Source organism: Lipophrys pholis, assembly GCF_963383615.2.
Source record: "Lipophrys pholis genome assembly, chromosome: 12".
Classification (NCBI taxonomy): Eukaryota; Metazoa; Chordata; class Actinopteri; order Blenniiformes; family Blenniidae; genus Lipophrys; species Lipophrys pholis.
Genome location: NC_137641.1, coordinates 2,518,217 through 2,532,804, shown reverse-complemented (window position 1 = coordinate 2,532,804; position 14,588 = coordinate 2,518,217). Strand labels below are relative to the sequence as shown.

The 14,588-nt window shown below is 51.2% G+C and overlaps 1 protein-coding gene across 1 annotated transcript; it reads right to left on the bottom strand.

The window, feature by feature from the left end:
- Positions 1-761: 761 nt before the first annotated feature.
- Positions 762-14,549, bottom strand: sec31a (SEC31 homolog A, COPII coat complex component). The gene is given in 30 exon segments (XM_080476531.1): positions 762-2,427; positions 2,747-2,818; positions 2,914-3,033; positions 3,119-3,340; positions 3,416-3,471; positions 3,923-4,294; positions 5,085-5,190; positions 5,351-5,449; positions 5,814-6,011; positions 6,090-6,263; positions 6,423-6,568; positions 6,655-6,781; positions 6,867-7,045; positions 7,123-7,576; positions 7,902-8,276; positions 8,977-9,018; positions 9,352-9,426; positions 9,518-9,739; positions 9,820-9,972; positions 10,457-10,618; positions 10,704-10,803; positions 10,884-11,026; positions 11,106-11,246; positions 11,320-11,415; positions 11,672-11,794; positions 11,796-11,871; positions 12,024-12,070; positions 12,072-12,148; positions 12,650-12,729; positions 13,528-14,549. Coding segments are annotated over 29 exon segments (4,416 nt in total). The 5' UTR covers position 12,729; positions 13,528-14,549; the 3' UTR covers positions 762-2,247.
- Between the last annotated feature and the right edge of the window lie 39 nt (positions 14,550-14,588).

Genomic DNA, 14,588 nt, shown 5'->3' with positions numbered 1-14,588 from the left:
TACTTACAGACAAGTTGCCCTGTCCAATATGGCGGCAACGTTGACGTACGACTCGGCAGCCGACGCGTCGCCACGTACTCGCTTCAGGAATCAACGCAGCGGAGGACAAAGTGACAGTTACAGCATTTGAATATCCCCAAGTCGGGTTTAGAAATGTTTTTAAGGTCGAAGGTTTTATTTCTGAGCCTTTTTTCTCCGCGGTTCTTTCTTCTGAACCGAGTTTGAATTAAAAACTTCAATCTAGTTCATCCGGTGTTTCACGTCAACTGGTTTCCATGTTAAGTGATGACAACCGCCAACAATAGTGACAATACCTTTAACAATATTCTAATGTTGAAAATATAATGGATGTCGATTATTTTGTGTAAATTATACGCGGAAAGATGTTGAAAAGTTGAACTCTTAGAACATTAATCGTCTTTGTCACATCCTAAATATGATAAACAGGCAGAAGGTTCAGTCGGAGTAACTGAAAGTCATATTCAAACATTATTGATTTAAGTTGTGGAAATAAAGTTTGCACTTTTTAAATGTTCTACTACCGTTAAAAATTGCAGATAGAGGAAGAGAAATTGAAATAGTAATTTATTTTGTGGAATTCATATTTTGCAAGTGTCTTTTTAACAAGAGCTAAATGACAGTTAGTATTCCTATAATGGGGAAAATGTAAGATAATAAATAACTACAGATCTCAAGTCCAACCCTCAAAAGAAAGGACCATATTCAAAAATGTCAAACACCACAAAATGAACACAATACAGTGCTGTAAATAAATACTATTTATTGAAAATATTGCATGTAGTTGATCTAAAACAAAGACTGTTCTTTCTTTCCAGTTCTTTAGTTAAGATGAAGTGAGGCGGACCACCAGCCTGCCGGGAGCCGGGAGGAAAATCAACTACATCACGTCTCAGAGGCCACAACGCGTCGCTTTCAACATGCATACATAAGAAAAGCTGGAAGAAGCTCAGTCCATCATAAATCTGCAGAAATTAAACTGTAAAAAAAAAATGTTTTAATAATATTTTTTTTAATTATAGAAGTAAAAGCAGCTGAATCCCGGGACGGGAGATTCGAACTCAGACAATGTCTTGGTCCAACGCAGTGACGCCAGCAGTGAAAGTTCACCGGTAAAAACTAGATTAACGTAGAAAAAGTTAAAGTCGAAGTTTCAAAACAAACGAGTGTCAACGAGGGACGGATGAAGAGACATTTATTGGCTTCCTGCTCGTTTTTCAGGTTTAATCTTGAAAGATTCTAAATTTGGCAGAAATGGACTCAAATCGCTGAGAAGCAGCTGATTTCTGAGACATGGGGCTGGTGTCAAATTACAGGCATTTGATGCTGAGATTAAAACAGAATTTATTCAAAACTGCACATAATAAAATCACTTTAAGTCGAAAAACAAAGAAAATCCTAGGAGACGATCAATAATCATTCCCTTTCCGTCTAAATGCCCACGAGATGTTTCTCTTTCTTCTCCTCTCCTGTACCTTTAATGCTAGATTGAAAAAAAAATTAAATAAAAAATCCTAAAAAACTGGGAAGAGTAAAAAACTGCTTGTAGTGTAGAAAAAGTGAATATTCAGTTTGTTTTGCATGCGCCTGCGAAGAAAAGGTGAATCTTTAAAGACTTCAGATTTTAACTGTAAAACTCTTAAAGGTGCAGAACGTCGGAGTGAAGGGATGCCTCCTTCATGCAGCAGGTGGCAGCAGTGAGTCAGTCGTTTTCAAAGCCCGTGAGGTTTTTTTGTTCCTTTTTAGTTTTGTGTGTGGATTCATTACAAAAACAACCAACAGCGCCAACTGGTGGCCCAACATGCTGACGACATTGTTTTCAGCATTTCTGCTGTCGTCGCGTTAACGCAAAACTTTTCTGAAACGGCTTTTCACTGGCGACGTTGTCGTGGAAATCAGGCCAGAGACTGTTCAAACTGGAGCTAAACCCGGAACATGACGTGAAGACGTGGAAGCTGTCACATGACCAACGTTTTCTTTGATCTGCTTGTTTTTAAATGTAATAAATTCAAAGAAAAAAAAAAAAAAAGACGTCCTGCACCTTTAATGTTCTGCTGTGATGAAACGCGCCAGTTTTATATTGAATTCTCCGATATTGATGAAAAAGAAGGGGCTTGAGGGGTGGGGTGGTAAGGGAGGGGCAGGTGTGTGTTTGATTTTAGCCCTTTTCTCCAGGTACTGAGTGACTATCTGCATGCCCCCCCCCCCCCCCCCCCCCCCCCCCCCTCCTCAGACCCCCAGCTTGTTGGCCTGCGTCAGCACCACCTTGAGGACGGGCATGAAGGCCGATGTCTCGCTGAAGTTGCTGCTGCCGACGATGTGCGTGTGGATGTTGAGTCCGTCTGTGTAGCGGCGAGCCTCCACGCTCCTCGCCATGTTGTGAAGCCCCCCAACGATGGCGGGCGAGAGCTGGGGGGGGGGGGGGTTCAGATTGTGTAAATTCAAAGCACACTGGGAAATAAGAAACTTCTGGATGTGGAAAATAAAACATTTTCTTCCCGTTTCATTTAATAACATTTACATTTAATTTATTTTATTTACACCTTTTATCATCTTTTTACCCTTTTTTTTTTTTAATTTCTTTTTGGAGCAAAACTGTTTTAAAATCAGAATGTTCACTTTCCCCGGCTGACCATGAACACATCGTCATAAAGAAGCTAAATGTAGCCGTATCCGCGGCCGGCGGCGGCTCGCCGTGTGGATACGTGCAGACCGTAAAGGCGCTCACCGTCTGCTCTCTCAGCTTGTCGTAGAGCACCTCCAGACGTTTGCTGGCGTCGTCCAGCTTCCTCTTGGTTTGCTGTGAAGAAAAGAGAAACAAAACAAAGCCTCCATGTTGTTTCAGCCTCCGACACACTTTAAGGTGGGACAGAAGAAGAAGTCTGGAGGACTGACCGGGTCCGAGGCCACCGCCAGGCACCTCTGGATCAGAGCCTCGAAGGTGGTCTTGAGGACCAGGTGCTCCTCTGGGATGGGCTTCTTGGTGACCTTGTGGGCCGGAACGTTCTGCAGAGGCTGATTCAACAGGTACAGTGAGGTCGGGACGCCGTCACCGCGGTTATCGGGTTTGCTTACTGGGTTTGGTCCAGAGTATCAGTACCTGGATCAGATCCCCGGTCGGAGCCCCCGGCGGACCCTCAGCGCTGCTCGTGGGTGCGGCGGCGGGGTTCAGAGGAGGCGGGGCCAGTGGCTGCTGCTGCAGTCCGGAGTAAGGGACCTGACCACCGTGTGGACCCTGCCCTCCGGGAGGCGCTGCCTGCTGCTGGGGGTCCAAGCCCAGCGGGGCCATGATGGGCGGCAGGGGGGCGTAGTTCTGGACAACCTGTTGGACATAGACAGTGGTTCTAATGTTGTGGCCGACAGCTCCTGGACAGTGGAAGAGAACCAGAAACTTCACCTTCTTCTTTGGTGCTCGAGTCAAAGCTGGAGGGTCGTTCCAGCCGTTCTGGGGCCCTGCAAGGAGACGGACCACGGTCACTGCTACTGGTGCTGGAACTGCTACTGCAACTTCTACTGCGACTAGTACTGCTGATGAACTGCGACTAGTACTGCTGTTGCTACTGCAACTTCTACTGCGACCAGTACTGCTGATGAACTGCGACTAGTACTGCTGTTGCTACTGGAACTTCCCCCTGACTTCTACTTGAACTCCACTGTTTCCAATCTGGAGTTCTTCTTCCTGCAGCAACAGTTTCAATTGAAAACACTAAACTTTTGTTCTCACGATAACGGAGCCACTGAAAACAACTTTTTGAAAACATCTCCCAAGGAGGAACTTTTCAAAAACACTGACTCCGTCTCTGTGGAAACGGGGGAAATGCTGCGCCCGGTCTCCGCGGCCGTAGTAACTAGTTGCTCTGCTAATAGAGTTGCCCCCGGGGGCAGCAGGGGGCTTTCTGAGTACCTGAGACTCCTCCTGGGGCAGGAGGCGGCGGCAGGTACGACACCGGAGATCCCGGCCCGCCATGCTGGAAAGACGCTCCGGACGACGGAGGAGCGGGAAACGAAGACGAAGTGGAGGAAGAGGTGGAGGAGGAGGGGTAGAAGAAGGGAGGGTGAGAGGGAGGGGGGGAGGTGGGGCACTGGCTGAAGGCGGGTTGTTGTCCGGGGAAGAGAGGAGGAGGCTGAGACGTGTAGTGAGAGAGAAAGCCAGGAGGAGGAGGGGAGGAAGGCTCTGCAGGAGGAGGAGCAAAGGAGGAGGAGGAGGAGTACTGGAGAGGCTGATAGAGAGGAACCCCCCCGGATCCAGGGGGGAAGTGGCCGACCTGAGGGTAAGCTGAGGAGCACAGGAAGCTCTGTTAGTCACATGCAACATGCCGACATGCTGGAAATCTGCAGAGATTAAAAACTACTGAATCAGAGGTTTTCATGTTGGGGGGGGGGGGGGGGGGGGGGGCACTGAGGCTGGAGCAGACTCAACTGAAACCTCAATTCTTCGTGCATGTTTTCAGAAAGCTCCAGAACTTGTCTTAAGCTTCGCTGTCAAAGCAGGCAAAACGAGCCAATCCTGACTTCCTGGAGTGTGAACGCTGCACAGTGTGAACGCTGCACGGCGTGAACGCTGCACGGCGTGAACGCTGCACGGCGTGAACGCTGCACGGCGTGAACGCTGCACAGTGTGAGCGCTGCTGCACCACTTCCCGTGTCACCTCCTGTTACTCAACCACTTTAAAATGGATCTAAACACTAACCTGGGTTGCCAGATTAGGCAGGTCTCCCCCGTTCAGGGAGCCAACTTCTCGTACCTTTTCTCTTTGTATATTTAGCGCTGTTGTGTGTTTATGACGTGTCCTTCATTATACACAGTTTTACGGATTGAACATGATTTCTACAGAGGTTGAGGTCTGGGCTGGTTTCACGCTGCGTTTGGGCTGAAAACAGTGAGCCTGATCTGGCAACCCTGCCTGCGGACCGAGGGTGACCACCCCCCGTACCCTGAAAACCTCTGAGACGCTCTTGCTGGTGTTGGATATAAGAACAAACATGTCCAGGAGGGAAAATGTTTGGATGTGAGGAGACTCAGAACCATCACTGGACCGGGTGGGAGACCCGGTTCTGACACTCACGCTGGTACTGGTGGGAGATCATGTAGGCCGGGGTGGACGAGGCTGGAGGAGGACGACCAGCTGGACCCGGGGCCGCCATCCCGTACAGGGAGTTAGAGTTCTCTACCTGAGGAGACCAGAGACACAGCTCAAACCAACAGAACCAGGAAACCAGTTTGAGCCAGCTCAAACCAGCAGAACCCAGTTTTAACCAGCAGAAACCAATTTTAAACAGCTCAAACCAGTTTTAACCAGTTGAAACCAGCTGAAACGTGTGGGCAGCGTACCTGCTGCTCTGAGGAGCTCAGAGGAGGAGGAGGATGGACATGGGGGAGGGCTGTGGGGGTTTGGTTACTCCAGGAGGTGACAGTGGAGGCAGCCCTCACCTGACACACACACACACACACACACACACACACACACACACACACACACACACACACACACACACACACACACACACACACACACACACACACACACACACACACACACACACACACACACACACACACACACACACACACACACACACACACACACACACACACACACACACACACACACACACACACACACACACACACACACACACACACACACACACACACACACACACACACACACACACACACAGGTTACAAAACAGTAACTCAGAACTTTTTCAATAAATAAACTTTGATTCTTTGTCAACTTGTCATTTGAACCTGGCTGGTTGCTGTGGTGCAGTGGAAAGCTGGGTGAACGTACCGGTTGGCAGTACTGAGGCCGGGGAGGGGCAGAGACCGGCGTGGGGGCCACCATTGGCGCCGCAGCGCGGGGCTGAGAAATGGCTGGGGGCTGGATGGGGGTGAAAGTGTGCTGAGGCCCCTGGGGGGTCTGGAGCGGACCTGCAGGGTGTTGACCCAACGCCCGACCCAGACGCTCACGGAGCTGCTGGACAGAGACCTGAGGACAGGAAGACACAGAGACCTAGAGACAGGAAGACACAGAGACCTAGAGACAGTACCCTGTCCTGTCCCATACCTGGTCGGTGTTGTTGGGCAGGTATGCGATGGCGGTCGACAGGCTGCCCTGGGACGCCAGCAGGTTGGCGTAGCGGCTCATCTTCTCAGCCAGCAGGACGCCGATGGCGGCGGGGCCAGAGCGCTGGGTGAGCTCCACCGCACGCCGCAGGACCACCACCTTCTCCACCAAGTCCTGACGCACACAACAAGTTCCCACAAACAAGTTCCCTCAAGGAATTCAAATATCCCCGCAGCTTTACACAGTTGGAAAAGACAGAAACGGCTTTTAATGAAATAAGACGACCGGTCAGAGCGCTGCGTTGCGTTGTGACGAACACAGGTGTGGCGTTACCTGCAGGGACAGAGGCGAGTGTCCGTCCTGAGACCTGCTCCAACAAAAAACCAGCTTCTCCACGTTTCCAGCACAGACATAACACAGACAGGCTTGAGTCTGAAGCCTGTGGTCCGCCGAGGCCTCCAGCCGGCCCCCGAGGAGGTCTGGGAGTCACAGAGGGGCAGTTAGAGCGACGACCCTCCACACGGCGCCAACTAGTGGATCCACATTCAAACTACAGCTGACTGACCACAGAGGGAGGAGAACTCCTCGGGCTGAGCGTAGGTCATGACAGCAGCCAGAGCCTCCTTCCAGTTGTGCAGGTCGCAGGTCTTCAGGACGTCGTGCCAGTCCTTCATCACCACGGCGCTGATCAGCTGCAGGAAGGCACAGAAACACTAAACCGTCAGTCACCCCACAGAGACACAGCCCTCCATGACGGAGCCTTCCAGAAGCCCTTACCTTGGTGATCTTGCTGTGAGTTTTGGTGAAATACTTCTTCTGGGTTTTCTCGAGGAGCTCAGCCCCGCCGGCGATGGCCAGAATGATGCTGTCCGCCAGGCGGTTGTCATGGAGACAGAGCTCCACAGCTCCCTCGAAGTCTCCGGTGAGCAGAGCCTGCGTGATGAGTCCATCCACGTCTGGAAAATAAAGAGCTGTGAGCCTGGAGCGACCTGGAGCCTGGAGTATTACCACAGAGCCGCCAGCAGGTCGGTACCTTGACTGATACTGAGACTGACGCCTCCTGCAGGAGTTGAAACTGGAGGCGGGACTTCAATGGGGGTTGGGACTTCCAAACCCGGAGCCGCAACTTCAAATGGAGCCGAGTCTCCGTCTGGAGCAGTAATCTCGAACAGGGCCGACGCATCGACCGGGGGCGGAGCCTCGAACAGGGCCGACGCATCGGCCGGGGGCGGAGCCTCGAATAGGGCTGACGCATCGGCCGGGGGCGGAGCCTCGAACAGGGCCGACGCATTGGCCGGGGGCGGAGCCTCGAATAGGGCTGACGCATCGGCCGGGGGCGGAGCCTCGAACAGGGCCGACGCATCGGCCGGGGGCGGAGCCTCGAACAGGGCCGACGCATCGGCCGGGGGCGGAGCCTCGAACAGAGCCAAGGTGTCAGCCGGAGCCTCAGAGGGATTTGGCTCCGCCTCGGCGGGTGGGACCGTCTCCTGAAGCAGCACAATACAGTGTTAGAACATTTCTCAATGTTCTCAAAGTTTGGAGACACTCCCCCCTCACACCTTCAACTCTTGCTGTCAGTTTAACTCGCTGCTGGTTGAAGACCAGAGTGACTTGCTGAAGGCTCATGTCTCATTTCTCTCACTAACTCTGGTCGTGACTTCCTTTTCTTTAATGTGTTCTGATGCAGTCCTGACTGATCAGAACTGTAGCTGGAGGACACTGACTGAAGACAGTCTGGTCGTGCTGCTCTGACCTACTGAGTTTACTGTGCAAGGACCAGAAGACAGCATCAATGCAAATGTAAAGCTTTACCTCCTCTAATGGAACCTCCTCTTCCTCCTCCTCCTCCTCCTCCTGCTGCTGCTGCTGCTCCTCCTCCTCCTCCTCCTCCAGTGGCACTTCCTCTTCCTCTTCTTCGTCCTCTGGGAGAACCTGCTCCACATGAACATCCGCCTCACTAGCCACGGCCAGGTCTTCAGGCTCTGGCTCCTCTGCTGCCGTCAGATCTTCGGCCTCGACTTCAGACGTGGAGTTCAGGTCCAGAGTTGCGGCCACTTGAGAGTTTGAGGCGGCAATCAGGTCGAACGCTGCTTCTGGAGTGTCTGTGGGCGGCAGGACGCTGAGGTCTGGTAATGGTGGCGGAGCAGCGGCAGCTAGAGCGGCGGTGGCTGAAGTCAACACCTCCACCTGCGTTAAAAACCACAATGATGAGAATGAGAAATTCCGTTCTCTCTGCCGGCATCATAAAGTAGTAGTGAAAACATCTGGTGATGGAGTGATACGTCTCCTTCTCTTCCAGCTGTGCTGGGAGTTAAGTGCTCAGTGTAACGATGACTCAGATCACAAACAATCCATAAACCACTTCCTGGAATTAAAAGCTTTCAATGACATGTTTTTTTCTGAATCAAGTCCCCTGCAGGATGATTTAACAACAATAAATGAGAGCTTCTGTTCCGTTTAACACAATAACTTTCAATAAGGTCTATTATATTAATGATCAGTTCATAAGATCGCTGTCGGTTCCTGTTTCTTATTTGAATTGTTGAAACCTGTAAAACAAAAGAGCTGAATCTTCTCTGAAGTCCTGCAGTCTCTGTATTGATCATACGTGTACATAAAGCTCTGGGTCTCTACTTCCTGTTCTTTAGAGAGGACGGTCCGGTGAAAGGGTTTAACAGACGGAGGAAATCATCTCTGCTTCCTCTTCTGACTTTCAAGAAGTGGAGCTTAAACCTCGACGAGAGGTTTGCCTCACTTCCTGATTTCAACATGAAGGACAGAAACCACCACAACTGACACCAGTGGAAACGCAGCAATGATACAGACGTTTGAAATACTCCCCTGAAGCCCCGCCCCTGAAGCCCCGCCCACCTGGATCATTTCTCACCTTTGGAGGTTCGGCAGGTTTTCCCTCGAGCGCTGCTGTAATCTGTCAACATCAAGACATTTAAATACGGACGCATTGAGTGAACATGGAGAGTCAGTGAATGTTAACCAGTCACATTAAAAGCTGCTGGATTTGACGTAATAACACTTGTGTCCACTGGGTGGCAGTAGTGAGTCTGTTCCAGTTGTCAGTTTATGGATTAAAATAAAAGAAGCTGACGTCTTTATGAGTCTCTCTCCGTCTTGCTCCGTCATATCCGACGACGACTCACCGCACCACCGAGTGGTACAACATGGTATTACACTGTGGGAATAACTGATTAGCATGCTAGCTTCAGGTTGAAATCCCTGCAGCAGAATCCAGACGTCTTGTTACCTTTAGAGCGAGCTCCTCTTTGTTGTATCCCAGAAGTCCCAGGTATTTGCTGCGGATGTCGCTTTCAAAGTTCGCCTAAAAGACAACGAGACAGAGAAGCAGTCACAATCTGAGATCGACCGCGTTCCCAGATTTCTCTTCACCGTTGTCGCATCGCCGTCCGAACCTTCAGGAAAGACCACACGGTCTTTTCAAACGGGTTCTCGGCGGACTGGATCTTCTCCTGGCAGAAGTCCACGAAGCCGCCCGAGCTCATCGTCTGCTGCAGCTGGTGGGAGCGCCGCAGGAACGCCGTCTCCGTCACCACCTGGCTGACGTGAACCAGACGTGCGGCGGGCTGCTGGGGGTCCGGCGCCGAGTTCTCCAGAGAAACCAGCTTCCCCCCGAACTGAGAGACGACAACAAGCCAGAGTCTGAACCTCGGCTTCGCGTCAACGCTGGAGGAGGGGAACGAGAGCGGGAACTCACGGCGAACGAGGCGCCCACGGGTCTGCGGATCCACTTGGGAGGCTTCTTCAGAGGGGTGACAGCAGCTGGGGGGGCGGATGTCTGGGGCAGCTGCAGAGGAGGAAGTGCCTGCCCCGTCCCGAACGGATCCATGTTCCCGAAAGACGTGCTGATCTGCGACGAGTTGCACAGATTGAGAGCAAAAAGATGGGATTGTGCACAAAGTGAGGACGACATGTCGCTGAAGTGGTTTGCACCATCACCTCACTGTGAGACAGTCTGTAGTTTGAATACAGACCCCCCCCCCCCCCCAGTTAGAAATGTTAAATGTTCAGGTTTCAGTTCGTTCTGTAATCCCTACTCTTTATGCTTAGCAGAGCTTCATGAACGCCTCACTTACGTGGTGTTAGCAGACATTGAGGTTGAGCCCTTGCGTTAGCAGGAACCTCTGATGATTACTGACGTTCCCTGAAGGCCTCGAGATGACGCCACAATTTCCAGAAGGTACAAATGCATGACACCCACGCCTCTCCTTCAGAACTCTAGAATCTCCTGATGTTTCACACGTCTTTAACGTCCCAGTGTTCACTGAACGCCTCTCGTTCAGACGATGGGCAGTCATCACAGTCAGAGACGACCTGACCGCTGCAGCTCCTACCTGGTCGGCGTGCCTCTGGCTCTGCGCCTGGCTGCTGCTGCCCATGATGGAGTAGACGTCGATGTGTCCGTCGAAGCCGGCGGCCGACAGCACGGCCGGGTTCCGAGGGCACCACTGTATGTCGAAGCACCACTGGCTGCTGGTGGGCAGCTCGTACAGCACCTGCGGTCCACAGGAGGCGTTCGGTGAGTGGGGCGGGGCATCGGCCACGCACCGCCACACGCCTGCCGCCGCGGCATTTCCCTACCTCCGCTGTGCCGGGGTTCCAGCACAGGATCCGGTTGTCTTTCCCACAGCTGAGCAGCAGCTCCGGGTCGGCCAGGCTCCAGGCAATGGACAGGACGCCGCTGCACGGAGACACCGCCGCCGTCAGCGCCGCCACAAACACTTTCAACAGGTGGGACTTGGATTGGAGGCGGGCGCTCACCGAGTGTGATGCTCCAGGATCTTGAGCGGAGAAGTGGCGAAGCGTAAATCCCACATCTGGATGACCGGCATCCTGTCGTCCTCCGACGCCACCACCAGCTGCGTCGCCACCTCGGGGTTCCAGGCCAGACTGGAGCAACGCATCTGGAGACGCACAAGTCAGAGGTCACCAGTGACATCACGTTGACATCACAGCGTCCACGCCGCCCCCCCCGCTACGCACTCGGTTGCTGTGGTCGCTGACTTTGATGATCAGGTCATTCTTGCGGAGGTCCCACACCGACGCCCGGCCGCTGGGACTCGCCGACGCCAGGATGTGCTGCACCTGGCGGTTCCAGGAGACGCAGCTGATGTCCTCCGCAGGCTGGAGACACACACACACACCATTAGATTGGGGTTAAAGCTGACCTTTGACCTGTAAAAGGAACAGAACCGACCTGTGTTTTAGGTCCCGGGGTCATCGGAGAGCCGAAGTTGTTCATGTCCCAGATGTAAATCTCTGACTCGTTTCCCCCCGAAGCTACAAGGTTCATCTGGAGGAACACACACATAATGAGACTGTAACACACACACACACACACACACACACACACACACACACACACACACACACACACACACACACACACACACACACACACACACACACACACACACACACACACACACACACACACACACACACACACACACACACACACACACACACACACACACACACACACACACACACACACACACACACACACACACACACACACACACACACACACACACACACACACACACCTGGAAGGGGTTGACGTCCAGCGCCCTCACTGGTCCGCTGTGCCGGTCGCTCTCAGCGATCACCACGTCACTTCGTCCCTCCAGGATCTTCGCCGGATCGTAAAGGATCACGTTTCCGTTCTCAGCCGCCGGCGATCAGGACACCGGACGGGTTTCCCCCGCCGTCCATCCCGTACGGACCCCACACCAGTTTGTGGTACCTGAGAGGAGGGGGGCAGCATGAAGGAGGGGTAACAGGAGTGGAGGGTATCACGGAGTGGAGGGGTAACATGGAGTGGAGGGGTAACAGGAGTGGAGGGGTAACATGGAGTGGAGGGGTAACATGGAGTGGAGGGGTAACAGGGGTATTAACCTGTGAGGAGACGAGAAGCTGCCGCACGACTTCATGTCCAAACTGGAAATCAGACAAATCCAAGTGGAAAAACTCGAGAGACGCTGTAGTGCTGAAGGACGAATCCAACTGCTGAGCTGAAGTACCTGGAGAGAGAGAGAGAGAGAGAGAGAGAGAGAGAGAGAGAGAGAGAGAGAGAGAGAGAGAGAGAGAGAGAGAGAGAGAGAGAGAGAGAGAGAGAGAGAGAGAGAGAGAGAGAGAGAGAGAGAGAGAGAGAGAGAGAGAGAGAGAGAGAGAGAGAGAGAGAGAGAGAGAGAGAGAGAGAGAGAGAGAGAGCGAGAGAGAGAGAGAGAGAGAGAGAGAGACAGAGACAGAGAAGGAGAGAGAGCGAGAGAAATAAAGTCAGCAGGATAGACAGAGAGAACTATAATGAGCCACTCCTCCTCCTCATGTGCATCATCATCATCATGCTGAAATAGCATTTAGCTTCCATTCCTCCAAATGTCAGATTATAGAGCTGTGTGTGTGTGTGTGTGTGTGTGTGTGTGTGTGTGTGTGTGTGTGTGTGTGTGTGTGTGTGTGTGTGTGTGTGTGTGTGTGTGTGTGTGTGTGTGTGTGTGTGTGTGTGTGTGTGTGTGTGTGTGTACCTGTAGCCAGGTAGATGGGGTGGTGCTCTGAGGGGCTCCAGCTCTGGATGGCCGTCCGGTTGATCTGCTTGAGCTTCATCCTGAAGAGAAAAGATGAAAAGAATGTGGAATCTGCAGGAAGGAAACAAACTCCCGTCACAATAAAATATCAAATAGATTGAAACCAATTGAGTTTCTGTTTACTGAACTTTAGTAATAAAGAAAATGTGTCACCTTAATTTAAGATATATTTTCTTTATTCCTGCAGACAAACTTTAACAAAGAGAAGCAGAATTTGTTTATTCTGATTCACTGAGGCCGAGTACTCTGATTACATCTTTACTCAGTAATCCCTCCAGGTACAGCTGACACCGACACACGTATACAGTGTACACAAGTACGCAGACACACATATATACATACACACATCTGTCGGAGCTACACGCACACGTATACGGTGTATCCAAGTACGCAGGCACACATGTATACACACACACACACAAATACACACTATATACATACTATATAGATACAGGTATTTCACTATACTGTGTGTAATTATTGTTTGTGATGACTTAACATGCACAGCGTCAATCACATCCACACACATCTGGAGGTGCACCTTACATATACATGCAAACACAAGTCTCTCACACACACACACACACACACACACACACACACACACACACACACACACACACACACTCGCGGCAGGTTAACAGTTGATTTGCCCCTCACGGTGCTCGGGCGGGCATTAAGCTCCTCCGGGGCGACAGCAGCGGGCAGGAGCGTGGCTGTCACGGGGCGTGCGCGACACGCGCCAGGTGAGCAGAACGGAGTGTCCCGGAGGAGGACGCGGTGTTTTGTAGCATGCTAGGCTGCACGGAGTCGCTCACCTTCTCTCTCTGCCGCTCCTCGCGGTGTCACTCACACACACTCCTCCGCCGCGCACAGGTGACCTCTGCTCGGCTCAGCTCGGGGATTAGCGGCTGTTGAAGACCGGGGAAGAGATTCACCGGGTCCCGGCTGCAGACTCAGAACTCCACGTCCCCACTGGGCTCCATCAACGTGGCACTAAGCAACAGAGTCCTCCTCCCACGAAGAAGAACCGGCACTTCCGGCGGAGGCCAGGCTGACCGGGGCTAACTCCGCTAATGGTGCAAACTGCGCTAATGTACGAAGCGTGCCAGCTCTGCTACCTGGGTTAATAGTGCCAACTGTAATAACTGTGCTAAATGAACGAGGCGTGCCAGCTCTGCTACCCGGGTTAATAGTGCCAACTGTAATAACTGTGCTAAATGAACGAGGCGTGCCAGCTCTGCTAACTGTGGCTACACGTTAGCCATGTAAGCGACATAACGTACGTCAAAGTCGCCGCCATATTGGACCGGGCAACTTATGAATTACTGCTTATCGCAGTACTTAATCGATAATTTGTTTTGGTAGAATGTTGATGAATTACATATCAACTCGATTTTTAATGGATAAATAGATTGAGTCGATGATATAAGCTTTTATATAAAGCACTGAATTGCCTTGTTTGAATGGTGCTTTATAAATAATTTGCCTTGCCTCAAGTATTTATAATTCAGAAGGCTGTATATTTGCTTCCATAACTTTATTTACACAAGAAATGTTAAGCAATTTCATATAGATTTGGTACATCATGGTATACCTACATAACTCATTATCAAAGTATTAACAAGTCAGAAGAGTTGTGTACACATTTGTTAAACTTGGTTTCCAGTTAATAGCAATGCTGGAATGGTTTGAGTTCAATAAACTTTACCTTATCTTTAATAAATGCTCAAACAATATGAATGTAGCTGGTGTCCCATTTCCATTGAACTTTTACCTGTTGATTGGCATAACTGCTTAAAACAAAAACAAAACGAAACACCTGCTTTGTTTGAATCCTTTAATCAAAATTTAGAAATTTCAACAGAAACAAAAAAAC